This window comes from Monodelphis domestica, chromosome 3 (assembly GCF_027887165.1).
Source record: "Monodelphis domestica isolate mMonDom1 chromosome 3, mMonDom1.pri, whole genome shotgun sequence".
Lineage (NCBI taxonomy): Eukaryota > Metazoa > Chordata > Mammalia > Didelphimorphia > Didelphidae > Monodelphis > Monodelphis domestica.
The window spans coordinates 142,414,540-142,426,973 of NC_077229.1; the positions used below are offsets into that span (position 1 = coordinate 142,414,540).

Here is a 12,434-nt window from a genome sequence, read left to right on the forward strand (position 1 = left end):
TCCCATTAGCCTCAGTCAACAGAACCATTTTCACATTAAGAATTAGCTAAAAAATAAAGAGTGATGACTATGTCTTTGGAGCTGGGACAAGAATTACTTTTCATTAGGGAAAGAGGTGTCTTTTTTTTTTAGACCATTCCTATGTATTGGTTCCAAGGCAGAAGAGTGCTAAGGGCTAGGCAATATGGGTTAAATGACTTGCCCAGGCTTCCACAGCCAAGATGTATCTGAGTCCAGATTTGAACCTAGGACCTCCCATCTCTAGACCTGGCTCTCAATCCATTGAGCCACCTAGCTGCTTCCAAGAGGTGTCTTACTAAATGGTTTTGAAGGAATTTGAAATTTGGAGCAAGATAGATGAACTGCATAAGTGATGAGATTCAAGCATACTACCTGAAATTGTGAGAGTAAAATATTTTAATTTCCCTTTGGTGTAGTATAGTTTTCTTTGGGACTGTAATTGTTCTTTGCCAGGCAGAATAAAGAAGGTTCCCCACTTTGCCTCTTGATGTTATATTTGGAGTAGAGAAACCCAAGTATTTTTAATAAAGGATCAGGTGAAACATGTAAAAAGATATCTACTAGGCATCCCCAGCCATCACCAATCATCCTGATTTTTGTCTTGCCATTGGATTTCAATGACTGGAAGAAAGAGTGAGACTGACCATTTTGTGCAACTCTGTCTCACTAAAATCCAATTCATTTGTGAGTTAAGACATCATCTCATGATATCATTGTAGTTCTTTGAAAATTAAAACTATGCCAGCAACTAATATGGAGTAAAGCAAAGACCATGCAGGGAATGGGCACACAAAGAAATACCTGTTAAGGTGTTTCCTCCCTTGTATGGTAGATTCCGGACAGCATCGATCACTGCATCCTTGGTACTAAAGGTATTCAGGTGCCATTCTATTCGAGGGTCACCACTGTATTGTGCAAGGCCTGAAAAAGAAATAGAAAGATGTCTACAGCAAAAGATGAACTTGTTTCACTGAGCTAGAGTTACTAGATTCCTACGGAATTTACTTCTTTGAAGAACTAACTGGATGTGTTTTTCATAGAAAATAATCCCATCAAACAACATAACTAGTCCATTTCCATCTGCTAAGTAAATTCTTATTTTCTGGCCAAAGTGGGAAGCCAATTCATAACTGACAATATGATTTATTTAATTTATGTGTGTATAAAATGACTAGAATTTGCCTTTTTACTTCCCAAAGGAATGACTTTATTCAATGACTCTTTCAAAAAATTAAATCATGAGTATTTACAAGGTAAAATTAATACATTGTTCAAAGGTTTCCGGTGACTTTGTTGGCCAACTTTAATTTGGCAGAGCTTCTCTTGGACTGTAAAATTGTGTCCAATTTTCCATCAGAGAGGATTTGATTTCTCACAGGTCCTTCCTCTTTAACCCTGAACAATGAAGGATTGATTATTCAGCCAACTATAATTTTATAATTTTAAAAGAATTTCTAATTAAATTTTATTACACAGAATAATTTCAGGCTTTTGAAGGACTACTTTTTGAATGCTTGACACAATTCTATAGGGGGAAAAAAACAAAGTTGGCAATATTGTTATTTATCCTAAAATTTTCTTTTTGTGTGGGGAAAGGAAAGTCTTGACCTGTGACTTCATTGGTGTAGAAGAAACTATCTCACTCAAAGTAGATCTGCAACCGTTCAATTTGAAATCTTAAAAGCTGCATTAAGTGCCTTGCCCAAGGTCCCAGAGCTAGTATGAGTCAGAGATGGTAATTGAATGCTTTTCTTCCTGACTCCTAGGCAAGTGGTCTAGGACACAGAGCCTATGGATACAGAATGTTTTATTTCCATCATTATCAATTGAGGTTTAGAATTCATTCTAAATTTCCAAAGGCCCTTCCAGGCATAGAAAATAGAAAAACTTAGCTTTTAAAAGGACTCGTCTAGCTAAATCTAGAGATGCTCATCACTAGGCTGGTCTCATAGTGATGAATTTTTCTGTCATAGGAACTTTGAAGGGCCACTTTGCAATCTATATCAATGGAGAAGGCATCCATACCAGTGAAATCAGAGCCCTGAAGTACTGACATGAGCAAGTCTAAGTAAGATTCCATTTTTCCCCTTTTTACTCTTTCATCTTGGAAATGCTCATGATTTAACTTCTCTAAATAGAGACTGAGTAAAAGACGAAAGGAAACCCACACCATCAGTTGTACTAGAGTAAAAATACCCTGTTAGGCAACTAGGCAATAACCACACACTCAAAAATGGCAGCATATATTGCAATCCACTGTATTTGTAATGCCTAAACATTGAAGAATTTTACTAAATTTTATTTTATTTACTTATATTATTTTATTTATTTTTATAATATATTATGTATTTGTTACATGGATACATAATACATGTTTATGTTTATTTATATTATTTATTTATAAACAAATTTTATTAAGCTTTTTGTCTTTGGTACCAGTAAAACCATAAACATTACCTATTCGAGTTTTATTTGCTCCCACATTGAATGCAGTCACCAAGTTTTCCAAGAAAAGGCGAACCAGTCTGAAGTTGAATCTCCCAATGCTCCATGAACCATCCACCAGAATCACAATATCAGCAATGGCTGGTGTCTTGCAAACAAATGTGTTTCCTATAAAAATAAATAAGGAGAATAAATTATGATCTATTAATTGAGGGGGAAAACTATCAATGACTATGTTTAAATTTCACCTTCAATAGCTTAGAACTAAGAGCTCAGACTATCTCTTATTAGAGAGATGTTGCCAAATTGATCCTTCTCTTAAATTCATTTTATGAAGAGAAAATCAAAGGAACAATTAGAGATTATAGCCAATAGTCTGGAAATGCTTTAGGGAGATGCTGGCAACTTTATACCACCCTGGCAGCTTACACTTCACTTTTTAGCTATTCTAGAATATGGTGTCTGTGTTTTGTGATACAATTATGGGCTTGGTCCTGCAGGTTCTCTCCAGGAAAAGATCTAGGTAATGTTAAAGGGTGGAGTAAAAGCAAATTAAAATGGGAAGTTTTCCAGGAAGCAGTCTGAACTCTTGCATTCATAGTTTGTGTTGGAAGTAAGAAATACCAGGAGAGAAATGTGGGTTTCATTAATTCAAGGAAAGAGCAGATCCAAGGGCTTGGTTTTGTAGATACTAAAACAAAAATAGTAAACGGGGCTAAGAGTAGAATTTAGACTATACCTAAAATGGACAGCGTTTATATCAGGATCAGGAGGCAAATAATTATTTACAAACTCAAACTTCCTTTATTAGTGTGGCTATATAATAATAAAATTCTGATGCTGGGATGATTTAAATACTCAAATAGATAAGCAGTCAAGTGGATTTATCTCTATATCAAATGGGCAGTATTTTGACAAAGGAATTTTGACATTTTTCACATCAGCTCTATATATTTGGGACATCAGGACTTTTCTTCCTGGTTGAAAAACTCTCTATACAAATTGGGCATCCAGATCCAAAGGCATAACTCAAAGCCCAAATTTTATGAAAAAATTGTTTTTATCAAATCCTGTTTAATATGTCATGAAAGATAAGGGAGGTTTAGGGAGTCTGTGACTGAATAGGTGAGAGAGAAATTAGAAATAGTCATGAGTAGGGAATGAGGAGAGACCCAGACACATACCAAACTCAGTCACAGTGAACACAAGTTTTTGGGTGACAAGAAGCCTCTATCTCAGTGATGGTGAACTTGTTAAAGGGGTAGATGATGTGAAAAATGGCTTCAGGCACACATGGAGATGGGGAGAACAGTTCCACCTCATGCCCTTCTGACTTTCTAGTAATGAACTTTGGAGAACTATGTGTTACGGCAAAAATGCAGATGCCCACAGAGATGGTTATGAAGTTCTCCCTTTGGCATGCATGCCATAGGTTCACCACCACAGCTCTATCTGATGCTGCCTGCAATGCCTAAGATGCCCAACTGGAATTAGACACATGTAGATCAAATGTCTGGTATTCCTTTTGTTCACCAAATAAATGGTGAGGATCAATACAGACATGATCCCATTTTATTATTCAATGAACATTTTTTTCCAATGGAAGACTGTAAGAATTCATAAATGAAAGTTGGTTTGGTTTTCTAATGTAGCCTACATCAGACACTTTACTGTGACTAAACCAAATGATATAACTCTTCAGAAACCCCAATTTTCTTCATTTTTCATTTTAAGGATAGAATATTTTTTTCAGTTTTTCATTTTCTACCTCTAACCAGAACTCAAGCACCCAGCCCTATGAGCTTGTGACCCTTTGATAGAGTACTAGTCCTGAAATCATGAAGACCTAAGTTCAAATTGAACTCAGAAATTTACTAGCTGTCTAATTATGGGCAAGTTATTTACCCATCTTAGACTTGATATTCATCTGTAAAATGGGTATAATACCTATAGTCTTCACAGAATTGTCATGAGGTTCAAATGAGATAAAAATGTCAAGTACACTTCAAATTTAAAAATGCCATATAAAGTCAGTTGTTCCTAGTTGTATTTACTGAAAATTCAGCTGTTTTTCATAGTATTTACATAATTTGCCTTGACAACAAACTCATCTATCTTATCGGCAGGTAAATTTCCAGACATGGAAAGCATTTATAAGTGCTCTGTATACATACACAAACAAGGCTTTTCCTAATGACAGATGACTAAATCTAAACATTATTAATTTGAAAAATATTAGGCCAGTAATTAGGATTTGGCTTCAACTTATACCCAAGAGTTTCCTGCTTAGGAATAAATCTCAGTATATATAGGAGGAAGAATGTGGGCCAATTTAAGAAAAATAGCCCCGTTTGAGATGGGACCACTATAATGAGAGGTCTTTAGACAAAACTTAGATGACTATTTGGGGCAGCTAGGTGGTGCAGTGGATAGAGCACTGGGCTTAGAGTCAGGAAGACTCATCTTCTTGAGCTGAAATCTGTCCTCAAAACACTTACTAACTATGTGACCCTGAGCAAATCACCTATTTGCCTCAGTTCCTCATCTATAAAATGGAGGGAAAAAATGGTAAACCACTGTAAAGTCTTTGCCAAGAAGACCCCAGATGGGATCACAAAGAGTTGGACATGACTGAAAAACAACAATGAAATAATGATGATAATAATAATAATAATAGCTAGCATTTATGTAGTACTTTAAGTTTTGCAAACTGCTTTACAAATATCTCATTTGATATATCAATTCTAGGAGACAGGTGGATTATTATCCCCATATTATAGATGAGGAAACTGAGTCATTAAGCAATTAAGTGACTGGCTAGGGTGACACAATTAGCAAGTATCTTGTTCTGATTAAAATTCTCTGGAGGTCGTATCTTGCTTTATAATTATTTATTAAATAATAAAAAGTGGGCAAGAACCTCCCCATACCCCAAGCACAAAGCAGTCCTGAGACCAATAACAGACCCACTTAGTCTAGGATTCCACAGGGGGAAAAAGGTCTACTTCCTCCCTGGACTCCAATTTATTCTCTTTGGGATATTCCTTTCCCAAGTCTTTTTGATTGGAAGACTCTTCTGCATGCCAAGAGTCACACAACATTTAGAGTGGTTGCATAGTATGCATGCCTCCTTTTCTCTGTCTTTCTTTGCCTACCTAATTTAGTTGCTTCACTGTTTTAAGGGACTAGTTTACAAATGAACAAAGAAATTATTTCCACCCTCATTCAACAAAGGAGGAAGAAGTATATCATAGCTTCAGTCTTGAAATTAAACTTCTTCCCCTTTAAAATACAAAAATTGCCTTGGGGTACCAGAAAAGAGGAACAGGTTAGTATTTAATTTCCATGATCTGAAATTGGATTTGAACGAGATCTTTGTGACTTCAAGTCCAACATTATCCACTGTACCACCTGGTGTCTTTAAGCAAAAAGCAAAAATAAAATCTCCCCTATGGAGTTGCTTTGACCATAGCTTTCAGGGCAGCTAGGTAGCACAATGGATAGCATGCCAGGACTGAAGTCATCTCTCTGAGTTCAAATTTGACCTCAGACATTTACTGGCTATTTGACCTAGGGCACATCAAAACTCTCTTTGCCTCAGCTCCTCATCTATAAAATGAACTGGAGGAGGAAATGGCAAACCACTCTAGTATCTTTGCCAAGAAAACCCAAATGGGGTCACAGAGAATCAGACACAACTGCAAAATGACTGAACAACAACAAATAGCTTTAACATTTTCAAATGGAAAAACGACTGACAAGGGAAACAATAGCTGCTGTTTTCCAAGAAAGGCTTTTTGAAGTATCAAAAAAGTTAAAGACCTACTTTGATACATAAAACAAATAAACCACAGTGTCCATTAAAAGTAATCTTTCTTACTACCCAGGCACCCAATGAGCTTAAGGTGTCTGATGGTATCTCGTGATCAGGCTTGGCTATACTAGTCTTGCCTGTGCTCATTGATATTTCCCATGTCTCAAAATTGGAACTGAATGAAAAGCCATCACTGACTGGCTACACTCAAACTCTGCTTAACCAAAAAATCCCATAATGACATTGACACGAAGGTTGCTAAGCTTTCTTTATCGGTCCAATCTTTTCTTTTCTCCCCCATCAAACCAAGAAAATAGCCAAATAAGCAGGGATTTGATTCAATAACTCAGACATTTGAAGAAATATTCACAGAATATTGTTTTACTTAAATTGCCTCTGGTAAATTAAATTCAATTTTCCATATGTTATTTTTTTTAAAAAACATGTGGTAAACATGTTTGAAATTTGACCTTATAGAGCATTTCAATAGAATGGTCACAGTGCTACTACTCAGAGGACCTTAGGCAATCCTACAAAAAAAAGATACAGATGAAAAGACAAATAGGGATTTTAAAGAGAAACTGTTAAATAACCTATGGACTATTATCAACTTTGATGGAGCTATTTATTCTACTCATCCAGCAGTTGAGTTTATTTCAGTTCTGGCAGGGTTTTACAAAAATTAAAGAACTTTAGGCTGGAATGGTCCTTAGGGGTCCTCTAATCCAATTTCTTAGCCAGTACAGAGATCTTCTAAGAGATCCTTGACAGATGGCCAACCAATTTCTGCTGGAGGGTTGCAACTCCTAGACGGTAAGTATTGTATAACAATTTACATACAAATAGCTGAATATGATCAAACAGATTCTTGGAGTGCATGACTTCCCAAGGCCAACTATTCCAATTTTGAACAATTTTAATTATTAAGAAGTCCTTCCTGATATTAAGCCAAAAGTGACTTTGAAATAACTTCCATCCAAAAAGTCTTAGTTCTGCCTTTTGGAATAGCCTTAAATCAAGTCCATTGTCTCAGAAACATGACAGGCACCCATGTATTTGAAGAGAGCTGTCCTATCTCTCCTTAATTTTGAGGCTAACATGTCCCCAGTTGTTTCCATTTTCCTAATATGACACTGTTTGCAGATTCCTCAGCATCTTGTTTGTCCCCTACCCTGACCCCTGGAAGCATTCTAATTTCTTCATATTTCTCTTAAAATGTACCACTCTAATAAAACAGCAAAGTAGAGCCAACAGACCAAATGTCTGTTTGTGAGCAGTCCATGAGCTTATATCCTTAACTCACAAGGTATACAAAAACAAGTGGCAAGTCAGATTTGGCCCACAGACCATGGTTGGCCAAACCCTACAATAGTCCAGGCATAGCCTAATCCACATAAAATACACATCATGGGGCAGCTGGGTAGCTCAGTGGATTGAGAGCCAGCCCTAGAGACGGGAGGTTCTAGGTTCAAATCTGGGCTCAGACACTTCCCAGCTGTGTGACCCTGGGCAAGTCACTTGACCCCCATTGCCTAGCCCTTACCACTCTTCTGCCTTAGAGCCAATACTACAGTATTGATTCCAAACGGAAGGTAAGGGTTTTAAAAAAGTAGATTGTAGTGTTACTTGCAAATTTTCAGAGGGGAAGAGAGACTAGAAATGATTCCAATTTTGTGGCCTGGCATCAGCTAGCCTGATTTGTGCCCATAGTCCAACTCTATATAGGAAGCTATTCCCTCATTAGCTGATGATTTTTTTTAATGTCTTGCTGTGCAGCCAAACTCCCAAGGAGGATGTCTCAGAGACAGCACAGAATTAGTCTCCACTGGCCAGTTTCTAGGAATCAAACAGTTCCTCTGTTTCTGCCCTCTAATCCTCTAGAAGCTGGCAGTAAGTTCTCTTGCTTTCATTCTGGCCTCAAAAATATTCCAGAGCCTCCAGATAGCAGAGAGCAAGCTTGGCAACAGCTGCAGAAAGGTCCCCAAAGCCTAGGAAGTCAATGGAAGACTTAAAAGCAAAGGGTGGATCAGTAGACACGCAGGTACTAGATGTTGACTACTGTGCTGAGTCCTAGAGATACAAAGTAAAGGCAAAACATCCTGTGCCTTTGAGCAGTGAATGTTCTAATGGGGGAGACAGCATACAAATAATGAAATATACAAGATAGACATAAATGGAAATATCTCAGAGGGAAGGCACAGAGAACAAGGGCAGCCAAGAAAGGTCTCCTGCAGAAGGTGGGAAGGAAGGAAGAGAGACACAAGGGCAGAACTTTCCAAAGATATGGGACAACCTTTCCAAGGATGCCTGTATGGAGGCATGGAATCAGGACATGGAGGGTCGTGTGGGAGGAATAGCTATGGTGAGGGGAGTAAATTGTAGAAAAGACTGAAAGGGTGGTTATATTTCAGTCATTTCAGTCACATCTGACTTTTCATGACTACGTTTTGGGTTTTCTTGGCAGAGATATTGCCATTTAAGCTATAAATATCAAACAGAAGGTGGATGATCCACCCTTAATACATCTCTAGTAATCAGGGTATAAGGAGGGAGGGATATGGCAGGTACCCTCATTGCTATGGACAGTTCTTCTGAACATGTAAGCATTTTAGAAATATATTCTCCTGAAGCAGCTAGGTGGTTCAGTAGATAGCCAGATCTGGAGACAGGAGGTCCTAGGTTCAAATTTAGCTTCAGACAGTCTTAGCTATGTGACTCTGGACAAGCCACTTAACCTTAATTGCCTTGCCCTTTTGACTTTTCTTTCTTAGAACTGATACTTAGCATTGATTCTAAGATAGAAGGGAAAGAAAGGAAGGAAGGAAGGAAGGAAGGAAGGAAGGAAGGAAGGAAGGAAGGAAGGAAGGAAGGAAGGAAGGAAGGAAGGAAGGAAGGAAGGAAGGAAGGAAGGAAGGAAGGAAGGAAGGAAGGAAGGAAGGAAGGAAGGAAGGAAGAATCCTCACTACAGCAAGCAAACAAAAGATAACCCCCCTCAACAGCCTCTCTCAAAGAGCTGAGGGATACATCATATCTGGGCAGTAATGACCAAGGGGTATGAACTTTGGCCTTAGCCATCATAAAGACTTTGCATGGAACCACAATCCTCTAGGTTGTCACACCTTTTCTACATAATGATTCTCATAGCAAGAGGTGGCAGAAAGTGGGGGTGGAGGACATATACACTATATTTAAAGACTGATGGCAATCTGCTATTGTTGGCTAGGCTCTGTCTTACTGAAAATGAATGAAGTTGAATGAAGCACAGGAATGCAATTATATTCTCATACAGGCAGATAACAGACCACAACTCAAGTGGATTTTCATAACAACATTCCCAGAGGCCCAATGCTTATAATGAACTAACCCTTGAAAAAATCCCACAGAGCCAAATAATTGATAATGGAAGCAATCATCTGGGGAAACAAAAGCCACCTGCCCAGCACACAATAAGACCACACAATTAATTATATGTAACTTTGCTCTCCATCCATATCTCATGTCCCCATATGTGGCTGCCTTTGCTTTCTTTGCCATGCTGCTGGGAGTTTTTATACCAACACCCCAGGATCAGCAGCTGCCACTAGCAGAGTAAGGGTAAGGGGGCTTGAAGTTATAGTCCACAGGGCAGACTAGTCAGTGCCATAATCTGGCAAACCAGGGTTGGGTAGCTGGGTGTGTATGCATTTCTGTCCTTGGAGGTGAGTTTGAGAGGGAACCTACTACATGTGGATTATTTGTCAAATTCATCTGCATCTGCACAAATAAACCACAGTATGCTAGATGCTTTTGTAAACTTTACAGCACACAAAGGTAGTCAATCAACTTTTGGGCTAATTGACTCATTCATGGTTAGGGAAAGAGGAAGAAGGAAAGAAATGAAAAAATGAAAAAGATGGCAATCACCAACAGGAGCATAAAATTAACAAGAATACATATATGTCAATACACTTCCTCATCCTCTACAAATATTTGTTGAATCTGGCTTGGAGGTATTTGGATTGTCAATCACTCTCCCTACACAGTTTTATCCACAAAACAAACTATGTTACCACCCACCAATCCATGTTTCCAAAGGTCTGATACAGAATGTAGCCTGTTTAGAAAAACCACTCAACTCTATTTGTTCAAGTGGAAATGATAGGGAATTTTTCTCCTAGCCTGGGTCCAAAGAAAAGTCTTGGTCGAATATCCAGTATCTTGGGTATACTGGGCGGGAAAAGAATGCTGGATTTAGAAGCAGCAGATGTGGCTGAATGCTCCAGCTGTGCTGCTCTGGATGTGTGACCTTAAGTGAGTAATTTTAAATCTTTGAGGCTCCAAGGGAAAAAGGTCCTGTTTGTCCAAAAGCTCTTTTTGTGGTATCAAAGAATTGGAAACTGAGGTGATGTCTGTCAACTGGTAAATGGCTGAAAAGGTTGTAGTATATAATAGTAGTGGAATACTATTCTGCTATAAGAAACAGCAAGCAGGATGGTTTCAGAAAAACCTGCAAAGACTTAACATGAACTAATGCAGAGTGAAGTGAGAAGAACCAGAACACCACCATACACAATAATAGCAATATTATTTGATGAACAAGTGTGGATGATCTAGCTATTCTCAGCAATGTGGTGATCCAAGACACTCCCAAAGACTCATCATGAAAAATGCTATCTACCTCCAGAGAAAGAACTGGTGCAGTCTGAATACAGACCAAAACATACTACATATCACTTTATTTCCTCTTTTTAAAAATTTGTTTAAGATCTCTTCCACAAAATGAGTAAGATGGAAAATGTTTTATTTGATTGTACATGTAATATCTATACCAGATTGCTTACTCTCTCAGGGAGGGAAGGTTGCAGGGAGGGAAAGAATTTGGAGCCCAAATTTTTAAAAAATGAATGTTACAATTGTTTTTAACATGTAATTGGGGAAAATAGTATTTTGCTTGATCACATGTGTCAATGGGGATATGATTGGGGTTATAAACCCTAAATGATCACCCTAGTGCAAATATCAATAATATGGAAATAGGACTTGACCAAAGACACACATATAACCCAGTGGAATTGTACGTTGGATAAGGGAGTGGGTTGGGGAAGGGGAGTGAAATAACATGATTTTTGTAATCCTGGAAAAATGCTCTAAATTAATCAATTAAATAAAATTTTGAAAATAAAATTTAATTTGAAAAAAATCTTTGAGCCTCACAGTTTCCTCATCTGTGAAATGAAGAGAATAATATTTGTACTTCCTGCTTCACAGGATCTTAGGGAGAAAAGTGCTATGTAAACTATAATGCCCTATTCAAATGCAATAGGACCTTAGACTGAGTGCTGGAAGAAACCTATTAGATCATTGGGTATTAACTCTCTACTCTCATTTTACAGATAGAAGAAACTGAGACCTAGAGTCACACAGGCATTAAGGGTCTGAGACAGGATTTTGAACCAGATCTTTCCAATTCCAAGTCCAATTCTCTATCCACTACATCACAGTGCTTATTAATTTAGAAGCTTCATTTCTTCCTTATTCTGCCCACTGCATAGGGTTGTTTATTGATGGTGATGATAGTTAGAATAGCTTTTGTTTATTAGAGTGCTTTGATGTTTATAAAGGATTTTATATATCTGACTTTATTTGCCCTTCTTTACAACACTGAGTTAGATGGTATACACATTATTATCACCATTTTGCTAATGAGAAATTTTAAACTTAGAGAAATTGTCAAACTAGTTTTCCTAAAGCACAAATTTAACCATGTTCCTCACCTACTCAAATAAACTCCCATGGTTCCCTATTACTCAGAGGATCAAATACAAACTCCTCTGCTTGGTATTTAATGTCCTTCACAATCAGACCCTAACCCTATCTTCCCAGATGCCTTTATCTTTCACAGGCAAACTGGGATTCCCTGACTTTGTATTTGCTGTCACCCATGCCTAGAATGCAATTCCTCTATCTAGAAGAGGATACCATCACTCTAGAATTGTTGTTGTTCAGTTGTTTCAATTTTGTCTTACTCTTTGTGACCCCTTTTGGGGATTTTCTTGGCAAAGATCCTGGAGTGGTTTGCTATTTCCTTCTTCAGCCCATTTTACAAATTGGGAAACTGTGGTAAACAAAACTAAATTACTTGCCTAGGGTTACACAGCTAGTAAATAAATGTCTT

General features: G+C 37.8%; 1 protein-coding gene across 2 annotated transcripts in view; it reads right to left on the bottom strand.

Moving 5' to 3' along the window:
- COL14A1 (collagen type XIV alpha 1 chain) overlaps window positions 1-12,434 on the bottom strand; it is a 297,645-nt gene that overhangs the window by 201,173 nt on the left and 84,038 nt on the right. For both annotated transcript variants that reach the window (XM_056823153.1, XM_056823151.1), the window contains exons 6-7: window positions 2,479-2,634; window positions 823-942 (exon numbers count right to left, since the gene is read on the bottom strand). In XM_056823153.1, the coding sequence (XP_056679131.1) occupies window positions 823-942; window positions 2,479-2,634 (276 nt within the window). The remainder of the gene's footprint in view (window positions 1-822; window positions 943-2,478; window positions 2,635-12,434) is intronic.